The sequence below is a fragment of the Callionymus lyra genome, chromosome 3 (assembly GCF_982586985.1).
Source record: "Callionymus lyra chromosome 3, fCalLyr1.hap1.1, whole genome shotgun sequence".
Taxonomy (NCBI): Eukaryota; Metazoa; Chordata; class Actinopteri; order Syngnathiformes; family Callionymidae; genus Callionymus; species Callionymus lyra.
This window is the reverse complement of record NC_141820.1, coordinates 30,662,474-30,687,871: the sequence shown is the minus strand read 5'-3', so window position 1 is coordinate 30,687,871 and position 25,398 is coordinate 30,662,474. Positions and strand designations below refer to the sequence as shown.

The window sequence follows — 25,398 nt, the reverse complement described above, 5'->3', positions numbered from 1 at the left end:
ACAACTTCTTACAAATTGGTTTGATAAAGTTTCTCAAAAGATTTTACCATCATTTTTCTCAACACGTGCTGGTGAAAAACAATGAAGCAAAGCTTTTTCAATGCAAACAAAAGGCTCCCTTAAAAAAAAAAAAAAACCAAAAGACTGGCGAAGACCCGTGGGATGTATGTACCCCCAGCTGAGTGAGGCTCCTGACAGCAGCATCACAAAGGTCCCGCCAGACCCGGACCCAAGACAACAGCACCCAAAACAGCCTGACCTACTGACCTTGTTGCCACATCAAGGAGGTGAGCTCTGGCTAATGAAGTGCAATTCCGAGGCCCTAAGAGGACATTGGAAGACCAGACCAGAGTAGATCACAGTGGAGTATTAAACAGTATTAAGCACTGGAGTATTAAACAGTTTAGTATATCACAGTGGAGTATTAAACGAGTTTAGTATATCACAGTGGAGCAGATCACAATGGAGTATTAAACAGTGGAGTAGATCACAGTGGAGTGGATCACAATGGAGTATTAAACAGTGGAGTAGACCACAATGGAGTATTAAATAGTGGAGTAGATCAACGTGGCGTAATGAAAAGTGGAGTAGACCACAGTGGAGTATTAAACATTGGAGTAGATCACAGTGGAGTATATCACAGTGGAGTAGATTAAAGTGGAGTATTAAAAAAGTGGAGTAGATCACAGTGGAGTAGATCATAGTGGAGTATTAAACAGTGAAGTATTAAACTGTAGAATTGAACAGTGGAGTATTAAACTGGAGTATTAAACAGTGGAGTAGATCACAGTGGAGTAATAAACATTGGAGTAGATCGTAGTGAAGTATTAAACAGTGAACTAGATCACAGTGGAGTATTAAACAGTGGAGTAGATCATAGTGGAGTATTAAACAGTGAAGTATTGAACAATGGGGTAGATCACAGTGGAGTATTAAACAGTGGAGTAGATCACAGTGGAGTAGATCATAGTGGAGTATTAAACAGTGGAGTAGATGACAGTGGAGTAGATGACAGTGGAGTAGATCATAGTGGAGTATTAAACAGAGGAGTTGATGACAGTGGAGTATTAAACAGTGGAGTAGATCATAGTGGAGTAGATCATAGTGGAGTAGATCATAGTGGAGTATTAAACAGTGGAGTAGATCACAATGGAGTATTAAACAGTGGACGAGTCCTCAGGCCGTCATCATCAAACATGAAGTTTGTGAAGTTTTGGAGCAAAACCTTGATGGCTCTGGAATGCCTTGGAACATCCGTAGCGATCAGACCATTGAGTTTTTTAAATCATCTCTTAAATCGAATTTTATTCTGCGGCTTTTAATTCATGTTGAGCTGGACCCCCATTGCTTCCGTTTGTGTGTGTCTTGATGTGCCCTACATCGTGTGTCTTTTATGTCATTGTATGTTATGTTTTTGCATCTTATGTTTTTGAGAAAATACAGCACTTTGGTCAACCTTGGTTGTTTTTAAACGTAATTTATAAATAAAATCTGACTTGACTTGATTTAATGTAGAACTGAGGTTAAGGTTATTAACTAACTTAAGTTACGGATACTTTTAGTTTACTGAAGTAAACTAACTTAACTAATTTTTTAACTAACCTTAATTAAGGTTAATAACGTATATGAACACTAGATTATTCGACTGTTGAAAACTTGAAACTACGAATAGAAATGTTGTTTTATATCGCAGTTCACTGCTGTACTGTGGAATTCCAAGAGTGCCATCATTTGGAAATAAATCTGGAAATAAATAATGAAAAATCAACAAATATTCGAATATGAACGTATTAAGGCGTACATTTAAATGATAGAATGTTCAAATAGAAAATAGATAAATCCAGTGTCAATTCCATTTTTTTCCCCATATTAATGTCCACTTAAATAAACATTTGTTTGTTTGTAATTCTAACACTCCTGTTATTCCATATTGCTGCGTGACTATACTTGGAGTTAAGACAAGTCACATTTGTCTGCTGCTAACGAGTCTGAAAACAAATATAGTCGTAATAAAAGGCTTGGTTTACTTTCACTTTCGACCTGAAAACAAGTTGCAGGCGGGTGCAGAGTGACGTCATGCTGAATCCTGATTGGCTGAGAGATTTCTTCCTGCGTCTCTGGTTTACTTTCACTTATACTTCGATCCTCGACCTGAAGACTTGTTGGATCCTAGTTTCCAGAAAAGAGCTGAAGATGAAGAAGGTGATGTTTCTGCTTGTTTTGTGGATCCACAGCTCAACTGCGAGTGAGTCAACTTCCTCCACTTTCATGTGTTCACACCTGCGTCACCTTGTATTTCTCTAAATACTCTTCACTACAACCTTCATGACCTTTGACCCTCAGAGGAGTCAAAGTGTTTCACTGATTCACTTTTCATCTCAGAACCCTGAACAAATCCTCAACAGAAAAGTAGATCCGAGCTCAATGTCAGGTGCTCACCTGGTGGCGCTGTTGAGTCACTTCTGTTGACTGACGTATGAACTTGTTGTTTGAACAGAAAGTGACTCCAGAGTTTTGTCTTCATCAGCTGATCACTTGTTTTTAAACACTGCGGTAACGACTGCTCTGAATAATAACTTTATCATTTCTATGATTTTAAGAAGCTTCTTGATTCTATTCTCTTAGCTCACGTTTTGTAAGATGCTATTTATTTTCATACACGAAAATAAATTAGAATAACTTGATGTTGTTACTCCTTTGAAAATAAATGAACTATAGACATGTGGATGAGGAAGACTGAAAGAAACACAATGTTTGTTAACTTTCTTTGTGACACGAGAGTGATGCATTCAATGACAATGGGATTGTTATGGTGTGTTCAAGAACGTATAATATTTTATAACTAAATAAATGTATAACTGAACATTGTGTTACTTTATAGAATAAATTAACAGAAAACATGGACTTTCTATGAATTGCTATTTGCAAAAGAGAGACAAATGTTTCTGTTTATGAAGAAAAACATGACATTAAGTTATTTAAGTGACGTTTACATCATGGGTTTGATAATTTTACTGTTGTATGCACTTATTTAAGTTATCAAGATATTTGTTGCTTTAAAACTTTTAGTTTTGTAATGTTTTTTTTATTTTCCTTCAAAGGTTGATGTGTTTTAATACAGTGTTGTACAGTTTTTATTGTTCTTATTTAATACTATTCTGCATGTTCCCTCATATTTTAACTTTTAATGACGTCTTTAACCACAGAATCCTAACTTGTGTTGCACGTGCACTTGGAACATTTGCCAACGTTGGCTCATCTGAACCAGACTTCAGAGAAGATCTAAACTTTGTTTTTGTGTCTCACAGTGATTCACACATATCAGCAATTCATCACTGCGTCTGCTGGAGTTAAAAACTTCCCAGAGTTTGTTTATGTCACTTATGTGGACGGAGTTGAAGTGGAACACTACGACAGCAACACCAGGAGAGTTGTACCCAAACAAGACTGGATGATCCAGGCCACAGCAGATGATCCTCAGTACTGGGAGAGATTCACAAATCAATTCAATAACGACCAGCAGATCAGCAAGAACAACATTGAAGTAGTAAAACAGAGATTCAACCAAACTGGAGGTTTGTTGTTTAAATCAATGTTTGACCTTCAAACTGAATCATCTGACGGAAGAACATGTTCAACCTTTTACATCCTGAACCATCAATATTGTATACAGAGTAGATCAGAGGAGGAAACTGGAGTAGATCACACAAGTTCAGAGAAGAAGAGAAGATAAGGGTGGAGTATTAAACAATGGAGTAGATCACAGTGGAGTATGAAACAGTGGAGTAGATCACAGTGGAGTAGATCATAGTGGAGTAGATCATAGTGGAGTATTAAACAGTGGAGTAGATCACAGTGGAGTATTAAACAGTGGAGTAGATCACAGTGGAGTATTAAACAGTGGAGTAGATCACAGTGGAGTATTAAACAGTGGAGTAGATCACAGTGGAGTATTAAACAGTGGAGTAGATCACAGTGGAGTATTAAACATTGGAGTAGATCACAGTGGAGTATTAAACAGTGGAGTAGATCACAGTGGAGTATTAAACAGTGGAGTAGATCACAGTGGAGTATTAAACAGTGGAGTAGATCACAATGGAGTATTAAACAGTGGAGTAGATCACAGTGGAGTATTAAACAGTGGAGTAGATCACAGTGGAGTATTAAACATTGGAGTAGATCACAATGGAGTATTAAACAGTGGAGTAGATCACAGTGGAGTATTAAACAGTGGAGTAGATCACAGTGGAGTATTAAACAGTGGAGTAGATCACAGTGGAGTATTAAACAGTGGAGTAGATCACAATGGAGTATTAAACATTGGAGTAGATCAAAGTGGAGTAATAAACATTGGAGTAGATCACAGTGGAGTCGATCATAGTGGAGTATTAAACAGTGGAGTAGATCACAGTGGAGTATTAAACAGTGGAGTAGATCACAGTGGAGTATTAAACATTGGAGTAGATCACAATGGAGTATTAAACAGTGGAGTAGATCACAGTGGAGTATTAAACATTGGAGTAGATCACAATGGAGTATTAAACATTGGAGTAGATCACAATGGAGTATTAAACAGTGGAGTACATCACAGTGGAGTATTAAACAGTGGAGTAGATCACAGTGGAGTATTAAACAGTGGAGTAGATCACAGTGGAGTATTAAACATTGGAGTATATCACAATGGAGTATTAAACAGTGGAGTACATCACAGTGGAGTATTAAACAGTGGAGTAGATCACAGTGGAGTATTAAACATTGGAGTAGATCACAGTGGAGTATTAAATATTGGAGTAGATCACAGTGGAGTATTAAACAGTGGAGTAAATCACAGTGGAGTATTAAACAGTGGAGTAGATCACAATGGAGTATTAAACATTGGAGTAGATCACAATGGAGTATTAAACAGTGGAGTACATCACAGTGGAGTAGATCACAGTGGAGTATTAAACATTGGAGTAGATCACAGTGGAGTATTAAACAGTGGAGTAGATCACAGTGGAGTATTAAACAGTGGAGTAGATCACAATGGAGTATTAAACAGTGGAGTAGATCACAGTGGAGTATTAAACAGTGGAGTAGATCACAGTGGAGTATTAAACATTGGAGTAGATCACAATGGAGTATTAAACAGTGGAGTATTAAACAGTGGAGTAGATCATAGTGGAGTATTAAACAGTGGAAAATTAAACAGTGGAGTAGATCACAGTGGAGTATTAAACAGTGGAGTAGATCACAGTGGAGTATTAAACAGTGCAGTATATAACAGTGGAGTATTAAACAGTGGAGTAGATCACAGTGGAGTATTAAACATTGGAGTAGATCAGGTCTCACTCTGGTTTCTCTCTCAGGTGTTCACATCAATCAGAGGATGAGCGGTTGTGAGTGGGACGATGAGACTGGAGAGGTCAAAGGTTATGAACAGTTCGGCTATGATGGAGAAGACTTCATCGTGTTTGACCTTCAGACTCTGACCTGGGTCGCTCCGATTCCTCAGGCCGTCATCACCAAACACAAGTGGGACCAGAATGAAGGCAGGAACAAATATTATCAGTTCTTCTACACCCAGAAATGTCCAAATGATCTGAAGACGTTTGTGAAGTTTGGGAGCAAAACCTTGATGAGAACAGGTAGTTACATGACCTTCTCCTCCTTCTGCTCTCCTTCCTCCTCTTGTCTCTCCCTCCTCCTCATGTCTACTCCTTCTCTCTCTCCTCTTATCTACTGTCCTCCTCCCCAACATTCCTTTCTCTTCCTCCTCATCTTTTCCTCCATCCTCCTCCTCTTCATTTTTCTCATTCTATTCATCATTTACTTTCTCCTCTTCTCCTCAACATCTGCCTTCTTTTCCTTCACTCCTTCTCTCTGATTTTTTCCTTGTCCTCTCTTTCCCTCTCTTTCCTCACATCTCCTCCTCCATAGTGAGCAGATGTTGACCTCTTCAGGTCCAGACATGAGTCCACTAGAAGGTCAGTCCTCTGAAGTGTGTCTCTCCCTTCAGAGCGTCCACGTGTGTCTCTCCTCCAGAAGACAGCCAGCTCTCCGGTCACCTGCCACGCTACAGGCTTCTACCCCGACAGAGCCATGTTGTTCTGGACCAAAGACGGAGAGGAGCTGCACGAGGACGTGGAACACGGAGAGATCCTCCCCAACCCTGACGGAACCTTCCAGAACATGGTCCACCTGAAAGTCCCGTCTGACGACTGGTCCAGGTACGAGTGTGTGTTTCAACTGGACGGCATTCCGGAAGACGTGGTCACCAAACTGGAGCGGGCGAAGATCCTGAGCAACAGTAAGAGTCTTCAGAACCTTCTTCATGTGTTCAGAAGTTTCATCCAGATGAGAGTCCAGGTGTGGTCAGCATGGATCTGCTGAATGAGGCCCCACCACGTCTCTAACACTGGTCACCTGATCATGTCTCCACTTACTTTGCTCTCCATCCACAGCCAGGACTTTCCTGACCTTGTACATCATCATGGCCGCCGTCGCTGCCTCCGCTCTGGTGCTCACAGTGGTTGGATACTTCATCTACAAGAAGAAGAATAAAGGTGAGAGTTAGTGGTTTGATCCAGATCATCTCCAGATACTGGAGAGAAGGGAATAGAAGGTCAAAGAAGGTCAGCAGAGATGAGAAGAGGTCAGAGGAACTCTTCTATGTTCATCTTCTTCAGGTGTAATTTGTCCTCTTTCTTTCCATTTCAGGCGACTCTGACTCGTCTTGTAAGTACATGATCTTGTCTCAGCTCAGATGTTGACCATGTGACAGAGTGCTAGCATGCTAGCATCAGTGTTGACACTAGTTTCATCTGCTGGTGAGAAGCACACAAGCTAACAGGGTTTGTGATCTTACAGCGCCCTCCAGCTCGGAGCTGGACCATCTGAAGGATCCGTCCGTGGACAGAGACTAAAGTCAGTGGATGATAATTGTCACTTTTCTTCAAGACATCAACGTGTCGACTCACTTCACACATGATTTTACAAGTTGATACATTTTTCTGTCTCCATGTTTCAGGAGGAATCAACCAAGAAACATCTGGTTCTCCTGAGACTCTGCAGACTTCAGAGCTGCTGATCTTTGTTCCTTCACTGGAAATGTGTTTGAAAGTCACATCAAGATGTCATGTGATCTGATTCTTGTTGACTTTGTAGCTTCTCTTGGTTCATCTGCTCAATTCTAGCAACATGTGTTCACAGTCGCCGTTATCACATAACACATGTGCACACACACATGCATGACAACACACACACACACACAAACATGAACACCTACACACATTTATGTGCACACACACATACTTCACTGTCACATAAATACACAAAAACACACTTAGGGACATGCACAAAGACAAAAGAAAATATTATTTTTTTCAATTATAGATAAACACAAATAGAACAAACCAACAAGCAGCAGCACACACACACCGAACAGGCACACATGCACAAATCAACACACAAAACAGGCACGAACACATGAATTTAAACAAACACATGTACACATACACACACTTATTAATAAATACACACCTTCAGGTTTTGTGCAGTGGTGATAGTTGTGTATATTGTGTGGTTTCTTCCAGGTGTGTAGACATTAGTTAATGATGAGTCACTTGTTATGTCAGAGGTGAAGAATCTTGTCCAACATAGTTGAACTGCTGCTTCATTTCTTTTGATTATGTTTTGATCTTCAAATAAATAAATGGACAGAAAACTTCCACGTGTGTTTTAAATCAACATGTTACTATAAAGTCACTTGTCATTGAGGGTCAGTGGAGGCTCAGAAAGAATCTATTTGTGCAGAGGTTATGAAAGGTCAACATCTCTGACCTTTCCTTCTGTTTCTTGATCAACTCATGTCCTAAATATGAGGGAAATATTACTTTGATCAAATCGTTCTTGTGCTGAAGAGGTGACCATACGTTGTAGAAGTAAAATCCAGAAGAGCTTCTGCTGATTCACATGTAGAAACTTGATTCAAAGTTTCCTGCTGAGTCGGCTGAATGTGTTTGTGGAGGTTTGCTCTCTGACCTGCTTCTCTCAAGTCAAACTTCATCAGGTTACACAACCATGAGACGCCGATCTCACGCCACACCTGTGCCGCCATCTTAGATCCAGCCAGAGCTCAAACGTCCAACACTGACGACACATTTGGACAGGTGAGCTGAGAGTCAGTGTTCTGTTTGACTCCGCCCACAAGTCACGTGTTTCTCTATTGAATCTGTCCATCAAACGTCTATAAATGATCACAAAAGCTTCTGGACTGAAGGAAGCAACATCCATTGTTGCATGTGCCTCTAACTGTAAAAATAGCTCTGATAATGGACATTTCCATGATGAGCCCTTTCTTATCCTCTCAAAGATGTGTCCAAGAGTCTGAGGTTTTTTGTACGACTGCCTATTTTTTTGTTTTTGAATAGGATAATTCAAACCTCATGCACCTCTGCCTGAATGAATGAACAATAATTCACAATATTAAAGTCATTTTTATTTGAGAAACATTTACATTGAAAATCATTAATATTACTGATTGAGAAAATAAAAACTAGCATTGAGGTTTTAAAAAACAAAACCAAAAAAGATCCAGGGCGTATTAAACCCAAACTAACACTGCAACACTTGTAAACTTCCAGAACCTTGTCTCATGAGTGAGATATACAGCTTTTTTTCATTTTGTTTCTAAAAGAAGGATGATGAAGTAAACGTGTCTGCTGGAGACTTTCCAACATGAACCAGGGACAAAAGTAGGAGACAATATATTGTCGTACGGAGTGAATTAACCAGATCATTTTGGCCAATTAGTGTCGATTTAAGGCTGAGCTGGTGTTAAAGAAGGACAGTTCCTACTGTCAATACATGAATTTATCAAAACAGTTACAATCAACGTCTTAAAGTGTTTATTATTCTCTTCAATATCTAATATTTGTAAAGTAGAGATCCTTGACAAATCATCATCTAATTGATATATATTCTACATAGCGCTTTGTGACCCTGGTCTCGAAAAGCGCTATATAAATAAATATTACTTACTTACTTACTTACTTACTTACTTACATGATCCAGTTCCTCCAGCTTCTTCTTCATTCATCTTATCTCAGACTTTATTCCAGTCTTTCAGGATCTTCTCTACTAGATCCAGAGTACTGTCTTGCTGCACAGTGGAGAAAATAAAAACAAGGTTAGATCAAGTTCAGATCCATCATGGCAATATATTATAAACAGTCCAGTGACGTAATTTTACCTTGATGCAAAATCGAATGTTCTTCTCAAAATTCTTCTTGGACTCGTCTCCGACAAAAGTCGTGACTGGAATTGTTGCTAGATTCTATTTCAGGAGGATGGCTCTTGTAGTACAAGATGCTCTTCACTAGCTAACTTTGTCTAGATGACCCGTCAGGAGAGTCATGTGACCACAAATAGTAATAATTATAATAATAATCTAGTAAAAGAACTCAAATTTCTCCGATCCTTAAAACCCTTTACTGGCTTCCAGTTTTTTTCAGGATCAACTTTAAAATTCTGGTTCTTACTTTCGGAGCTATTCATGGTCAGAACTTACATCAGTGATCTGATCAAGCCTTACACCCCAGCTCGGGCTCTTAGGTCTGTGGATCATAATCTACTGATGCTGTTGCTCCTAAGCTTTGGAACGATTTTCCTCTCTCTGCACTTGATGGATCTACTGACTCCTTCAAGAAACATCTCAAGACATTTTTATTTTTGCAGACTTGTATTGACTTTCTGAGACTCCTGTGTTGTTCTCTGTGTCATATTTATCTTTTAAGTATATATTTTTATTGAGTTTTGTTTTGATTGTTTAAGCGCTTTGTGACCCTGGTCTGGAAAAGCGCTATATAAATATAAATCACTTACTTACTTACTTACATGAAAGATCAAAGGTCACTCTAGACACATGTTTAAGTGAGTTGATTCTTGAATCACATCTGTCTCAAAATGTCTGATGTCGTCTCATGAATCGAGGATGTTCAACTTCACTACACCGGTCAGACCACTTGTGTGTCACGCCCTCACTGCACTCACCTTCTTTCTGTTTGCAGCGTGGAACAAGACACCACAACAAACTCTTGATCTTCACCTAGCGGTGACTCGCTCACCTGCAGCTCTGACACACGTGACTATTTATCAAAGAAACTTTCTCACCAAAAATGATGAAAGTAATGTCATGAGTATTTTCCAAGTGTCAAATGTAGTTTCAGTGCTTCTTCATACATTCACTGCTCTACTGACTGAAACGTCACTCAGTATACTTATTTTATTCTAAAATTGAAGTAATTTTATGATTGAAAAAACCCTCAAGTATCCTTTATGAAATGTTCTCTTACAGGAAACTTTTTAAATTGGCAACTGTATTATTGTGTTGATCCAGAAGTAAACCGGTAACAGACTTTTATTGTTAGATACACACATTTGCTTTGAGTTTTTACCCCTATTATGAATCTATATCTGTACGATCATGTTGTACTGGAGTTCAGGTTCAGAGCAAATAGTATGTTTGCTTATTTGCATCAACTTAATGTAGTTAAAGACATACACACACGTTTAAGAAACATTCAACTTGTCTTTTTTCATTAATGATCAATTTGAAGTCCCTTTATTACAGCTTTAGGAATAGGAAGATGAACCTTCAAGCTAATGAAAATAAAACCTTTAATCTGAAAAAATAATTCAAGGGTTGGTCATTGTCATTGTTGGTCAATTTTCTAAATTGATGTGTTTCTTCATTTAGGAAGTAATACAGAATAAGTTTGAAAGTGTGTTTGAGGGGATCTCTAAAGCAGGAATCTCTGCCCCCCTGAATCAGATCTACACAGAGCTCTACATCACTGAGGGGGGCATAGACCAGGTCAACCAGGAGCACGAGGTCCAACAGCAGCACCCATGAACCAGACCAGATCAGAAACTACTATCAGACAAGAAGACCTCTTTAAAGCCTCTGCTGGCCAACCAATCAGAAGCCTGCTGACAAAAGGTGTTAATGGAATTAGGAAAACCCTTCTAACATAGAAGGTGACCCTCGACTCAGTAGACATCCTGCTGACAAACCTCATCAGAGGGAATCTGCTTCCCTCAGCTCGCCTCTGGATGACCACACGACCTGCAGCAGCCAATCAGATCCATCCTGAGTGTGTGGACATGGTGACGGGGATCAGAGGGTTCAATGACCTCCAAAAGGTAGAGTATTTCAGGAAAAGGTTCAGAAATAGGGACCAGGCCAGCAGCATCATCTCTCATATCAGGACCTTAAGAAGCCTCTACATCATGTGTCACATCCCGATCATCTGCTGGATCACTGCCACAGTTCTGGAGGACATGTTGAAGACAGGGACAGAAGATCTGCCCAAGAGCCTGACAGAGATGTATATCCACTTCCTGGTGGTTCAGTATGAAGTCAAGAAGCTGAAGTACAATAAAGGAGCTGGAATAGACAAAGTCTGGGATAGTGAGAGCAGGGAGATGGTTGAGTCTCTTGGAAAACTGGCGTTCGAGGAGCTACAGAGAGGAAACTTGATCTTCTACTAGTCAGACCTCACAGAATGTGCTATTGATGTCACAGATGCTTCAGTTTTCTCAGGAGTTTTCAAACAGGTCTTCAGAGAGTTGAGAGGTTTGTACCAGGAGAAAGTGTTCTGCTTCATCCACCTGAGTGTTCAGGAGTTTCTGGCTGCTCTTCACGTCCACCTGAAGTTCACCACCTCTGGAGTTGATCTGCTGGATTCACAACCAACATCAAAACTATCAAGAATCTTTGGTAACAAAGTCCACGTAAAACAGTTTTACCAGAGAGCAATAAATACATCTGTAGAGAGTCCTAACGGACACCTGGACTTGTTTCTGCGTTTCATTCTGGGTCTTTCTCTGCCGACCAGCCAGGGTTTTCTGCAGGGTCTATGGAGACAGACAGGAAGAAGCTCCTGGACCCATCAGGACACTGCAGAACTAATCAATTTTGTTCACAGACTCAGAGGATGTAAGCTGTCAGAAAGAAGTTGGTTTCTTCTGTCTTCACTCCTCATCTCTCCGTCCTCTTATCTGACACAACTGACGCAACAAAAATCTGCAGGATTCCGGACTGGAGCTGCTGTATAATGGACTGGAGAGTCCACACTGTCCACAATGTCACCTGGAGACTTTCAGGTCAGAACACAATTTCTACAGCTTCACAGCTGAAATAAAGAGCCACACTATATGTGCAGCCCTCAACATTCCAAAGATCAAACCAATGAGAACCCAAGATCTCTTGACAACACATCTTGCTCTGCAAAAAAATATATTAACTTTGACTGAAGCCTTTAATTTTGAGCTATGTTTGTGAACCCACTCACCAAAAAGGCCACATTTTAGACTTAGTTTTACGCTTGGCCTGGACATTTCTAATGTATCTGTTCATGATGTCCATCTGAGTGATCATTCTCTTGTTTTGTTTAACCTGGACTTCATACCTGAACCTAAGCCCTTGAAAGTTAGGTCTCAGAGGTGTGCTATCTCAGCCGATACTGCAGACAGGTTTTCTGCTATGTTAAGAGGGTCAAACATAGCAGAAAAACTTCAATGATTGCCTTAATGTGGACAATTTGATTCACTGTTTCACTAATCATTGTGTTGACATACTAGAATAGATGACACCTGTTAAAGCCCCTGCTGTCACTGAGCCTGTCTCCAGCCTGTGGTCCTCCTTTAAAAACCTTTGACTCTGGTTTATATATCAGCACTGGTGACCAAGATGAAACCCTGCTCTTGCTCGTCTGACGTCCTTCCAAGTAGGCTCTTTATTACAGTGTTTGATGTAATTGGCCCCTGGGTTACCAAAATGGTTAACATCTCCGTTTTCTACTGTGTTTTTCCCAATGCATTTAAACATGCCATTGTGGAGGCTTTACACACAAAAAACAGGCTTAACCCAAATAAACTCAGTAATTTCCGGCCTATTTCTAAGCTCCCATTCTTGTCCAAGATCTTGGAGAAGGTGATGTCTGAGCAGCTGTCTTTGTCACTGGATCAGAGCAACAAGTTTCAGTCTGGCTTCCGCAAACATCACTCTACGTAGACAGCCTTACTGAAAGTGTCCGGTGACATCATGATGTCGGCTGATTCTGGTAAATACACCGTTTTTGTTCTCTTGGATCTGTTTTCAGCCTTTGACACAGCTGATCACCAGATCCTGCTGAGAAGACTGAGGGATGAAGTCATACTTTTCTGTTTATTATTATTTTTGCTTTACTTAAAATTCATTCAAAGATTTCCTGATGTTTTTTTTTAACATTTTCGCTGATGACCCCAAACTCTGCATTAGCTGCCAGTTTATTTCAGTTTCTTTTAAAATTCTAGTTCTTACTTTCAGATCTATTCATGGTCAGGCTCCTCCTTACATCACTGATCTGATCCAGCCTTACACCCCAGCTCGGGCTCTGAGGTCTGTGGATCAGAATCTACTGATGGTTCCTGGCACACGGTTCAGGACCAGAGGAGAGAAATCCTTCCAGGCTGTTGCTCCTAAACTTTGGAACGATCTTCCTCTCTCTCTGTGTTTGATGGATCTACTGACTCCTTCACTGAAAATGAATGACACTGGGCATGTAAAGACATGAACAGACAAGGATCCAGTACTAGCTCAAGTGAGATGGTTCACACAGATGGTTGGATGAAGAAAAGGGTCAGTTTTCACTGTATGAAGAAAGCAGGAACAAAGCATTACTAACGGTTGTGTTATTGGAGGAGGAAGAGTAAATGTTCCAAAACCAATACAGAAAGGAATTACTGAAACAACTTCATCAAAGTCACACAGGAGTTTGCTTAATGAGTTGGACAAAGATAAGGAAGACACGATAAGTGTGAATGAAGTGCATTAATTGAAAAGCTGTTTTTTGTCATCATAGATGAACATTCAAAGTGGCTTTCAGTGGAAAATGGTATAAATCATGTTACCTCTGCTCCATATCATACTGCTATCAATGGATTACCTAATACAGTGTCTTCAGTTTAATTTTTAAAAGGCCGCTAGATGGCATTATTTTTAGATTAACACTCCCATCTAGTGGCCTTTAAACGTCATCCTAATACAGCATCAGCTGCAACAGAGACATTTGGAGTTTTACCAGCAGAATCAGTTTAGGGCAAAAACGATTTTCTACCACACTTAAAATGTAAGAATCAGAAAACGGTTATTGCCAGTGTTGTAAACACAATACTTGAATTTTTGTGGTGGCAACAAAATCACATATAAATAATGAAAAAAGTAAATTTATAATGAAAATAATAAAAAAATAAAAATAAAACAAAATATCCTAAACCTTAGTTAAGGTTAGTTAAAAAATAAACCCGGATGTTTTGGTCGGTATTGATCTCAGTCTCTTGCCAGACAGGAGAAATTGAACAATTATATGTCAGTCAATATTTACCAAATGAAAGGTAAATCTTGTTTGTATTTGGAGAGAAAACAGCAAGATGGACTCTGTAGAAAAGGTTATTACCACGTTATTTGCGAATATTTTATTTGGGCAATTTACTTGTAGAAAATGTTAAAAAGCAACAGTACCTTTTAGAGTTTGCATGATCTTTTCTACTTATAGGAGGAAGGATTTATGTATCTGTTGAACTTGTCCTCTCCTGTTCTGTTTGTGGTCATTTACAGACCCCCGAAAATTAACAAAGACTATATCACACAATTTGCTGATTTTCTGTCATGTGTCACTGTAAAGTATGACCATAACCTAATCGCCGTGTATTGTTATATCCACGTTTGCTGTGAATCCAGACCAATGGTCAATGATTACTTAAATCTTATTGCAACTTTTAATTTTGTCCAGTGTGTAACTGCTGCGACTCATGAAAAGGGCCATACTTTAGATCTTGTGTTATCATGTGGCCAATCTGTGTGTGTAAATGAAATCTGTGAGACAGCATTCATTTCTGATCACCTGCCTGTGATATTCTCTGTCTCAATCCCTCTCTCAGGGGAAGAATATTACAGTCCCTCACGCCTCCAGCGCATGATAACTCCCCAAACTGAATCACAGTTCAATGAGCTATTTAAGAAATCGGATTTGTGTGACATTTGAAGGAAATTGTGCTACTGCTGCTAATGAACTTTTAGCATCTTTTAACTCGTGTGACTCTCTTAGATTCTGTGTCACCTTTTTAAACCAAGCGCACTAAAGCACTGTTGCAGCCATGGATACATGACGTGCTCTTGGACGCTCACGTCGACAGGCTGAGAGAAGATGGAAAAGGGATAGGCTCCACATTTCCCATCAAATTCTACAGGACTCCCAATGGTCTACCAGAGAGCTGTTAAGGTGGTCAAAATGGAGTATTGTCAAGTATTGTCTCCAATAACAGCCATAAACCTCAGGTTCTGTTCAACATTTTCAACTCCCTTGTGAATCCCTGTGATAACTCCCCTGTGGTACCATCTCCTACTCTCTGCAATGAATTTCAACAATTCTTTATTGATAAAATCTCTGCTCTTCGGCCAGTTACTCCCACGGCCTTAAACGCAGCTACTCACAGCATTGACTGCCTTGACTATGGTCCGAGCCAGGCTGTCCTCGACCACTTTGAGCCTATGGCCTCCTCCACACTCTTGGATATAGTTGGACACCTGAGACCCACATATTGTCTCTTATTAAAAATGTGTTTGACACTGTCGGGCCCACTCTACTTGTTTAAATTAAAACTTGGATTAGGGTGTGTTCCTGCTGCTTTTAAACACTCTGCTCTACAACCCCTTATCAAAAAGAGAAACTTGGGATACACAAGTTTTGTCTAATTTTAGACCAATCTCAAAATTACAGTTTCAATCTAAATTTTTAGAAAAAGTGGTTTTAAGCGGTTATGATATTTGATATTTATGAAAAGTTTACGTCTGGCTTTAAACCTCACCCCAGCACGGAAACAGCTCTCCTGAGAGTTACTGTTAACTGTTGACTCTGCCTTTCTAGAGCTCCTGGACTTAACTGTAGCTTTTGATACGGTAGACCACAAAATTCTTTTAGCACGCCTGAACGAATGTGTAGGCATCGAAGGTACAGCTTTTTCATGGTTCCAGTCCTACTTTTTCAGTGGTTTTAGGTGATTACTCCTCAGCTGCAGCCCCTCTCACTTCTGGGGTCCCCCAAGGTTCCATTCTGGGTCCCATACTCTTTTAATTATACATACTACCTCTGGGGTACATTTTTAATAAACATAATATAGCTTTTCACTGCTTTTCAGACGACATCCAGATGAAAAGGAACTTTTTAAACCTTAATGATGACAAAACTGAAGTCATCATCTTTGGACAAAATGGCTCTAACTGTCCCTCTGGGCGTCTGAGCTCCTCTCCTCCCAACATCCATCTTATGTATCTTATGTTTTTGAGAACCTGTACAGCACTTTGGGCAACCTTGGTTGTTTTAAACGTGATTTATAAATAAAATCTGACTTGAATTGATTTAATGTAGAACTGAGGTTAAGGTTAATTACTAACTTAAGTTTTGGATACTTTTAGTTTACTGAAGTAAACTAACTTAACTAACTCATTTTTAACTAACCTTAACTAAGGTTAATTATGTGTATGAACACTAGATTATTCGACTGTTGAAAACTTTAGAGTGAAGAAGTGTAAATAAACTTCACAAGTGCAATTCAAGCCTCACCTGATTTACTACGAATATAAATGTTGTTGTATATCGCAGTTCACTGCTGTACTGTGGAATACCAGGAGTGCCATCATTTGGAAATAAATCTGGAAATAAATAATGAAAAATCAACAAATATATGAATATGAACGTATTAATGCGTACATTTAAACGATAGAATGTTCAAATAGAAAATAGATAAATCCAGTGTCAATTCCATTTTTTTTCCCATATTAATGTCCACTTAAATAAACATTTGTTTGTTTGTAATTCTGACACTCCTGGTATTCCATATTGCTGCGTGACTATACTTGGGGTTCAGACAAGTCACATTTGTCTGCTGCTAACGAGTCTGAAAACAAATATAGTCGTAATAAAAGGCTTGGTTTACTTTCACTTTCGACCTGAAAACAAGTTGCAGGCGAGTGCAGAGTGACGTCATGCTGAATCCTGATTGGCTGAGAGATTTCTTCCTGCGTCTCTTGTTTACTTTCACTTATACTTCGATCCTCGACCTGAATACTTGTTGGATCCTAGTTTCCAGAAAAGAGCTGAAGATGAAGAACGTGATGTTTCTGCTTGTTTTGTGGATCCACAGCTCAACTGCGAGTGAGTCAACTTCCTCCACTTTCATGTGTTCACACCTGCGTCACCTTGTATTTCTCTAAATACTCTTCACTACAACCTTCATGACCTTTGACCCTCAGAGGAGTCAAAGTGTTTTACTGATTCACTTTTCATCTCAGAACCCTGAACAAATCCTCAACAGAAAAGTAGATCCGAGCTCAATGTCAGGTGCTCACCTGGTGGCGCTTTTGAGTCACTTCTGTTGACTGACGTATGAACTTGTTGTTTGAACAGAAAGTGACTCCAGAGTTTTGTCTTCATCAGATGATCACTTGTTTTTAAACACTGCGGTAACGACTGCTCTAAATAATAACTTTATCATTTCTATGATTTTAAGAAGCTTCTTGATTCTATTCTCTTAGCTCACGTTTTGTAAGATGCTATTTATTTTCATACAAGAAAATAAATTAGAATAACTTGATGTTGTTACTCCTTTGAAAATAAATGAACTATAGACATGTGGATGAGGAAAACTGAAAGAAACACAATGTTTGTTAACTTTCTTTGTGACACGAGAGTGATGCATTCAATGACAATGGGATTGTTATGGTGTGTTCAAGAACGTATAATATTTTATAACTAAATAAATGTATAACTGAACATTGTGTTACTTTATAGAATAAATTAACAGAAAACATGGACTTTCTATGAATTGCTATTTGCAGAAGAGAAACTGTCTGTCAGCAGATAAGACACAAATGTTTCTGTTTATGAAGAAAAACATGACATTAAGTTATTTAAGTGACGTTTACATCATGGGTTTGATAAGTTTACTGTTGTCTGCACTTATTTAAGTTATCAAGATATTTGTTGGTTTAACACTTTTAGTTTTGTAATGTTTTTTTTATTTTCCTTCAAAGGTTGATGTGTTTTAATACAGTGTTGTACAGTTTTTATTGTTATTTAATACTATTCTGCATGTTCCCTCATATTTTAACTTTTAATGACGTCTTTAACCACAGAATCCTAACTTGTGTTGCACGTGCACTTGGAACATTTGCCAACGTTGGCTCATCAGAACCAGACTTCAGAGAAGATCTAAACTTTGTTTTTGTGTCTCACAGTGATTCACACATATCAGCAATTCATCACTGCGTCTGCTGGAGTTAAAAACTTCCCAGAGTATGTTTATGTCAGTTATGTGGACGGAGTTGAAGTGGAACACTACGACAGCAACACCAGACTTGTACCCAAACAAGACTGGATGATCCAGGTCACAGCAGATGATCCTCAGTACTGGGAGAGAAACACAAATCAATTAAATAACGACCAGCAGATCCAGAAGATCAACATTGAAGTAGCAAAACAGAGATTCAACCAAACTGGAGGTTTGTTGTTTAAATCAATGTTTGACCTTCAAACTGAATCATCTGACGGAAGAACATGTTCAACCTTTTACATCCTGAACCATCAATCTTGTATACAGAGTAGATCAGAGGAGGAAACTGGAGTAGATAACAGTGGAGTATTAAACAATGGAGTATTTAACATTGGAGTAGATCACAGTGGAGTATTAAACATTGGAGTAGATCACAGTGGAGTAGATTATAGTGGAGTATTAAACAGTGGAGTAGATCATAGTGGAGTATTAAACAGTGGAGTAGATCACAATGGAGTATTAAACATTGGAGTAGATCACAGTGGAGTATTAAACATTGGAGTAGATCATAGTGGAGTATTAAACAGTGGATTAGATCACAGTGGAGTAGATCATACTGGAGTATTAAACAGTGGAGTAGATCACAGTGGAGTATTAAACAGAGGAGTAGATCACAGTGGAGTATTAAACAGTGGAGTAGATCACAGTGGAGTTTTAAACAGTGGAGTAGATCACAGTGGAGTATATCACAGTGGAGTATTAAACAGTGGAGTAGATCACAGTGAAGTAGACTACAGTGGAGTAGATCACAGTGGAGTATTAAACAATGGAGTAGATCATAGTGGAGTTTTAAACAGTGAAGTAGACTACAGTGGAGTAGATTACAGTGGAGTATAAAAAAAGTGGAGTAGATCACAGTGGAGTATCAAACAGTGGAGTAGATCATAGTGGAGTTGATCATAGTGGAGTATTAAACAGTGGAGTAGATCACAGTGGAGTATTAAACAGTGCAGTAGATCACAGTGGAGTATTAAACAGTGGAGTAGATCACAGTGGAGTATTAAACAGTGGAGTAGATCACAGTGAAGTAGACTACAGTGGAGTAGATCACAGTGGAGTATTAAACAGTGGAGTAGATCATAGTGGAGTATTAAACAGTGAAGTAGACTACAGTGGAGTAGATTACAGTGGAGAATAGAAAAGTGGAGTAGATTGCAGTGGAGTATTAAACAGTGGAGTAGATCACAGTGTACTATTAAACAGTTGAGTAGATCACAGTGGAGTAATAAACAGTGGAGTAGATCATAGTGGAGTATTAAACAGTGGAGTAGATCACAGTGGAGTATTAAACAGTGGAGTAGATCACAGTGTACTATTAAACAGTTGAGTAGATCACAGTGGAGTAATAAACAGTGGAGTAGATCATAGTGGAGTATTAAACAGTAGAGTAGATCACAGTGTACTATTAAACAGTTGAGTAGATCACAGTGGAGTAATAAAGAGTGGAGTAGATCACAGTGGAGTAATAAACAGTGGAGTAGATCACAGTGGAGTATTAAACAGTGGTGTAGATCACAGTGGAGTAATAAACAGTGGAGTAGATCACAGTGGAGTATTAAACAGTGGAGTAGATCACAGTGGAGTATTAAACATTCGAGTAGATCACAGTGGAGTATTAAACATTCGAGTAGATCATAGTGGAGTAGATCACAGTGGAGTATTAAACAGTGGAGTAGATCACAGTGGAATATTAAACAGTGGAGTAGATCACAGTGGAGTAGATCACAGTGGAGTATTAAACAGTTGAGTAGACCATAGTGGAGTATTAAACAGTGGAGTAGATCACAGTGGAGTAATAAACAGTGGAGTAGACCATAGTGGAGTATGAAACAGTGGAGTAGATCACAGTGGAGTATTAAACAGTGGAGTAGATCATAGTGGACTATTAAACAGTGGAGTAGATCACAGTGGAGTATTAAACAGTGGAGTAGATCATAGTGGAGTAATAAACAGTGGAGTAGGCCACAGTGGAGTATTAAACAGTGGAGTATTAAACAGTGGAGTAGATCACTGTGGAGTATTAAACATTGGAGTAGATCACAGTGGAGTATTAAACATTGGAGTAGATCATAGTGGAGTAGATCACAGTGGAATATTAAACAGTGGAGTAGATCACAGTGGAGTATTAAACAGTGGAGTAGATCACAGGGGAGTATTAAACAGTGGAGTAGATCACATTGGACCATTAAACAGTGGAGTAGATCACAGTGGAGTATTAAACAGTGGAGTAGATCACAGGGGAGTATTAAACAGTGGAGTAGATCATAGTGGAGTATTAAACAGTGGAGTAGATCACAGGGGAGTATTAAACAGTGGAGTAGATCATAGTGGAGTATTAAACAGTGGAGTAGATCACAGTGGAGTATTAAACAGTGGAGTAGATCACAGTGGAGTATTAAACAGTGGAGTAGATCATAGTGGAGTATTAAACAGTGGAGTATTAAACATTGGAGTAGATCACAGTGGAGTATTAAACATTTGAGTAGATCATAGTGGAGTAGATCACAGTAGAGTATTAAACAGTGGAGTAGATCACAGTGGAGTAGATCACAGTGGAGTATTAAACAGTTGAGTAGACCATAGTGGAGTATTAAACAGTGGAGTAGATCACAGTGGAGTAATAAACAGTGGAGTAGACCATAGTGGAGTATGAAACAGTGGAGTAGATCACAGTGTAGTATTAAACAGTGGAGTAGATCATAGTGGACTATTAAATAGTGGAGTAGATCACAGTGGAGTATTAAACAGTGGAGTAGATCATAGTGGAGTAATAAACAGTGGAGTAGACCACAGTGGAGTTTTAAACAGTGGAGTAGATCACAGTGGAGTATTAAACATTGGAGTAGATCACAGTGGAGTATTAAACATTGGAGTATTAAACATTGGAGTAGATCACAGTGGAGTATTAAACATTGGAGTAGATCATAGTGGAGTAGATCACAGTGGAATATTAAACAGTGGAGTAGATCACATTGGACTATTAAACAGTGGAGTAGATCACAGTGGAGTATTAAACAGTGGAGTAGATCACAGGGGAGTATTAAACAGTGGAGTAGATCACAGGGGAGTATTAAACAGTGGAGTAGATCACATTGGACTATTAAACAGTGGAGTAGATCACAGTGGAGTATTAAACAGTGGAGTAGATCACAGGGAGTATTAAACAGTGGAGTAGATCACAGGGGACTATTAAACAGTGGAGTAGATCATAGTGGAGTATTAAACAGTGGAGTAGATCACAGGGGAGTATTAAACAGTGGAGTAGATCATAGGGGAGTATTAAACAGTGGAGTAGATCATAGTGGAGTATTAAACAGTGGAGTAGATCACAGGGGAGTATTAAACAGTGGAGTAGATCACAGGGGAGTATTAAACAGTGGAGTATTAAACAGTGGAGTAGATCATAGTGGAGTATTAAACAGTGGAGTAGATCACAGGGGAGTATTAAACAGTGGAGTAGATCACAGGGGAGTATTAAACAGTGGAGTATTAAACAGTGGAGTAGATCATAGTGGAGTAGATCACAGGGGAGTATTAAACAGTGGAGTATTAAACAGTGGAGTAGATCACAGTGGAGTATTAAACATTGGAGTAGATCACAGTGGAGTATTAAACAGTGGAGTAGATCACAGTGGAGTATTAAACATTGGAGTAGATCAGGTCTCACTCTGGTTTCTCTCTCAGGTGTTCACATCAATCAGAAGATGAGCCGTTGTGAGTGGGACGATGAGACTGGGGAGGTCAAAGGTTATCAACAGTTCGGCTATGATGGAGAAGACTTCATCGTGTTTGACCTTCAGACTCTGACCTGGGTCGCTCCGAGTCCTCAGGCCGTCATCACCAAACACAAGTGGGACCAGAATGAAGGCTGGAATAAATATAAACAGTTCTTTTTGACCCAGCAATGTCCAAATGAACTGAAGAAGTTTGTGAAGTTTGGGAGCAAAACCTTGATGAGAACAGGTAGTTACATTACCTTCTTCTCCTTCTGCTCTCCTTCCTCCTCTTGTCTCTCCCTCCTCCTCATGTCTACTCCTTCTCTCTCTCCTCTTATCTACTGTCCATCTCCCCAACATTCCTTTCTCTTCTTCCTCATATTTTCCTCCATCCTTCTCCTCTTTATTCTTCTTATTCTGCTATTCATCATGTACTTTCTCCTCTTCTCCTCAACATCTGCCTTTCTTTTCCTTCACTCCTTCTTTCTGACTTTTTCCTTGTCCTCCCTTTTCCTCTCCCTCTCTTAACATCTCCTCCTCCATAGTGAGCAGATGTTGACCTCTTCAGGTCCAGACATGAGTCCACTAGAAGGTCAGTCCTCTGAAGTGTGTCTCTCCCTTCAGAGCGTCCACGAGTGTCTCTCCTCCAGAAGACAGCCAGCTCTCCGGTCACCTGCCACGCTACAGGCTTCTACCCCGACAGAGCCATGTTGTTCTGGACCAAAGACGGAGAGGAGCTGCACGAGGACGTGGAACACGGAGAGATCCTCCCCAACCCTGACGGAACCTTCCAGAACATGGTCCACCTGAAAGTCCCGTCTGACGACTGGTCCAGGTACGAGTGTGTGTTTCAACTGGACGGCATTCCGGAAGACGTGGTCACCAAACTGGAGCGGGCGAAGATCCTGAGCAACAGTAAGAGTCTTCAGAACCTTCTTCATGTGTCCGGAAGTTTCATCCAGATGAGAGTCCAGGTGTGGTCAGCATGGATCTGCTGAATGAGGCCCCACCACGTCTCTAACACTGGTCACCTGATCATGTGTCCACTTACTTTGCTCTCCATCCACAGCCAGGACTTTCCTGACCTTGTACATAATCATGGCCGCCGTTGCTGCCTCCGCTCTGGTGCTCACAGTGGTTGGATACTTCATCTACAAGAAGAAGAAGAAAGGTGAGAGTTTGTGGTTTGATCCAGATCATCTCCAGATACTGGAGAGAAGGGAATAGAAGGTCAAAGAAGGTCAGCAGAGATGAGAAGAGGTCAGAGGAACTCTTCTATGTTCATCTTCTTCAGTTGTAATTTGTCCTCTTTCTTTCCATTTCAGGCGACTCTGACTCGTCTTGTAAGTACATGATCTTGTCTCAGCTCAGATGTTGACCATGTGACAGAGTGCTAGCATGCTAGCATCAGTGTTGACACTAGTTTCATCTGCTGGTGAGAAGCACACAAGCTAACAGGGTTTGTGATCTTACAGCGCCCCCCAGCTCGGAGCTGGACCATCTGAAGGATCCGTCCGTGGACAGAGACTAAAGTCAGTGGATGATAATTGTCACTTTTTCATCAACGTGTCGACTCACTTCACGCATGATTTTAAAAAGTTGATACATTTTTCTGTCTCCATGTTTCAGGAGGAATCAACCAAGAAACATCTGGTTCTCCTGAGACTCTGCAGACTTCAGAGCTGCTGATCTTTGTTCCTTCACTGGAAATGTGTTTGAAAGTCAGGATGTCATGTGATCTGATTCTTGTTGACTTTGTAGCTTCTCTTGGTTCATCTGCTCAATTCTAGCAACATGTGTTCACAATCGCCGTTATCACATAACACATGTGCACACACACATGCATGACAACACACACACACACACAAACATGAACACCTACACACATTTATGTACACACACACACATGTACACACACAAATGCTTCACTGTCACAGAAATATGCACAAACACACTTAGGGACATGCACAAAGACAAATAAAAGTTGTTTTTTTTTCAATTATACATACACACAAATAGAACAAACAAACACACAGCAGCACACACACAAAAAAAACAGGCACACATGCACAAATGGAACACACAAAACAGGCACCAACACGCACAAATACAGAAGCTTTCTCACACACAAACAAGTGCACACCCAAACACATACAAACAAACAAAACATGCACTCACACATGAATTTAAACAAACACATGTACAAATATACACACTTTTTTTAATCAAAAACACACCTGTTTTGATCTTCAAATAAATTAATGGACAGAAAACATCCACGTGTGTTTTAAATCAACATGTTACTGTAAAGTCACTTGAGGGTCAGTCGTGGCTCGGAAAGAATCCATTTGAGTTTTTTTAATTTTATTACTTAAAATATTTACAAGAAACCCATACTTCCAGTATTTGAATTCATATTGTACCAAGGTATAAAAAAAATCATATTTAATTTGTGTTTGTGACCACCTTGACCATCAATCTTGCCTGCAGTCATATAAATCACCACTAGAGCGCAGTATAAGCTCACCCATCACATGTTACAATTTTTCTGGATTTCAATTTAGTTTAATGGTTGAATTAAAATACACAGAATATGTAAGTAAGTAAGTAAGTAAGTAAGTAATATTTATTTATATAGCGCTTTTCGAGACCAGGGTCACGGTAAAAGGATGAGAAGAGTAGACTCTACCACATCAACCATACCAGTATGTATGGCATTGAAATAAATGAAAACATAGATAGTGAACACAAACGTTTCCTTTTTATTTTTTAAGTACAGAAGTGTTTTTGCTAAACCACCCTCCCCTCTCAGGTTATACATACAATTGAGTTGCTTTTGCAAAATAAAACTATTTCTTTCTGATCTATGGTTAAACCTATTTTACTTCTTGACGAGCAAAATCAAAAACATTGTTTCTGGCCCCCCCGTGTGTCAGGATAGTGTTACTGCTGTGTAGTTGTGCGATAGTTGTTTTCTCATTTACTTTTATGGGTAACTTCAAATTCCATGAGTTATTTTTTCATTATGAAGATGACATGAGAAGATGGTAAGCTCTTTGAAGTCAATTTCTTGGACCTGTCTCGCACCTTTGACGCCACATTCCCATGAAGTGACCAACAAAATAGTAGCACCGACCTTACAAACAAATCGTAGTGTTAATCTCAGGTCATGTTGGGTAGTGCTGAGGCTCCCCAAGGCGCCTTTCCCTTTCCATTCATTTTTGCTGTGTATACCTCAATTTGACAGCCTAAGCAGATATTCTTACCG

General features: G+C 39.5%; 2 protein-coding genes and 1 pseudogene across 2 annotated transcripts; all 3 read left to right on the top strand.

The window, feature by feature from the left end:
- The first annotated feature begins 2,121 nt into the window (after positions 1 to 2,121).
- LOC148084447 (class I histocompatibility antigen, F10 alpha chain-like) lies at positions 2,122 to 7,709 on the top strand. Its single transcript, XM_087787531.1, has 8 exons — positions 2,122 to 2,245; positions 3,309 to 3,575; positions 5,349 to 5,627; positions 5,999 to 6,289; positions 6,444 to 6,545; positions 6,700 to 6,717; positions 6,850 to 6,906; positions 7,010 to 7,709. Exons 1-7 carry the CDS (start codon positions 2,194 to 2,196, stop codon positions 6,903 to 6,905), a joined length of 1,065 nt encoding a protein of 354 aa, XP_087643657.1. The 5' UTR covers positions 2,122 to 2,193; the 3' UTR covers position 6,906; positions 7,010 to 7,709.
- A 2,264-nt stretch (positions 7,710 to 9,973) lies between these two features.
- LOC148084446 (NLR family CARD domain-containing protein 3-like) lies at positions 9,974 to 12,099 on the top strand (annotated as a pseudogene).
- Positions 12,100 to 17,118: 5,019 nt separating this feature from the next.
- LOC148084445 (major histocompatibility complex class I-related gene protein-like) lies at positions 17,119 to 24,337 on the top strand. Its single transcript, XM_087787511.1, has 8 exons — positions 17,119 to 17,237; positions 18,320 to 18,583; positions 22,099 to 22,377; positions 22,755 to 23,045; positions 23,200 to 23,301; positions 23,456 to 23,473; positions 23,606 to 23,662; positions 23,760 to 24,337. Exons 1-7 carry the CDS (start codon positions 17,186 to 17,188, stop codon positions 23,659 to 23,661), a joined length of 1,062 nt encoding a protein of 353 aa, XP_087643637.1. The 5' UTR covers positions 17,119 to 17,185; the 3' UTR covers position 23,662; positions 23,760 to 24,337.
- Positions 24,338 to 25,398: the final 1,061 nt, after the last annotated feature.

What these genes read in the sequence shown, in the direction of transcription:
- LOC148084445 (XM_087787511.1), top strand. Translation starts at nt 17,186, where the DNA reads ATGAAGAACGTGATGTTTCTGCTTGTTTTGTGGATCCACAGCTCAACT. An exon ending in GATCCACAGCTCAACTGCGA is followed by an intron (nt 17,238 to 18,319) that starts GTGAGTCAACTT and finishes TGTGTCTCACAG; the next exon opens with TGATTCACACATATCAGCAA. An exon ending in GGCGAAGATCCTGAGCAACA is followed by an intron (nt 23,046 to 23,199) that starts GTAAGAGTCTTC and finishes CTCCATCCACAG; the next exon opens with CCAGGACTTTCCTGACCTTG.
- LOC148084447 (XM_087787531.1), top strand. Translation starts at nt 2,194, where the DNA reads ATGAAGAAGGTGATGTTTCTGCTTGTTTTGTGGATCCACAGCTCAACT. An exon ending in GAGATTCAACCAAACTGGAG is followed by an intron (nt 3,576 to 5,348) that starts GTTTGTTGTTTA and finishes TTTCTCTCTCAG; the next exon opens with GTGTTCACATCAATCAGAGG. An exon ending in CAAAACCTTGATGAGAACAG is followed by an intron (nt 5,628 to 5,998) that starts GTAGTTACATGA and finishes CTCTCCCTTCAG; the next exon opens with AGCGTCCACGTGTGTCTCTC.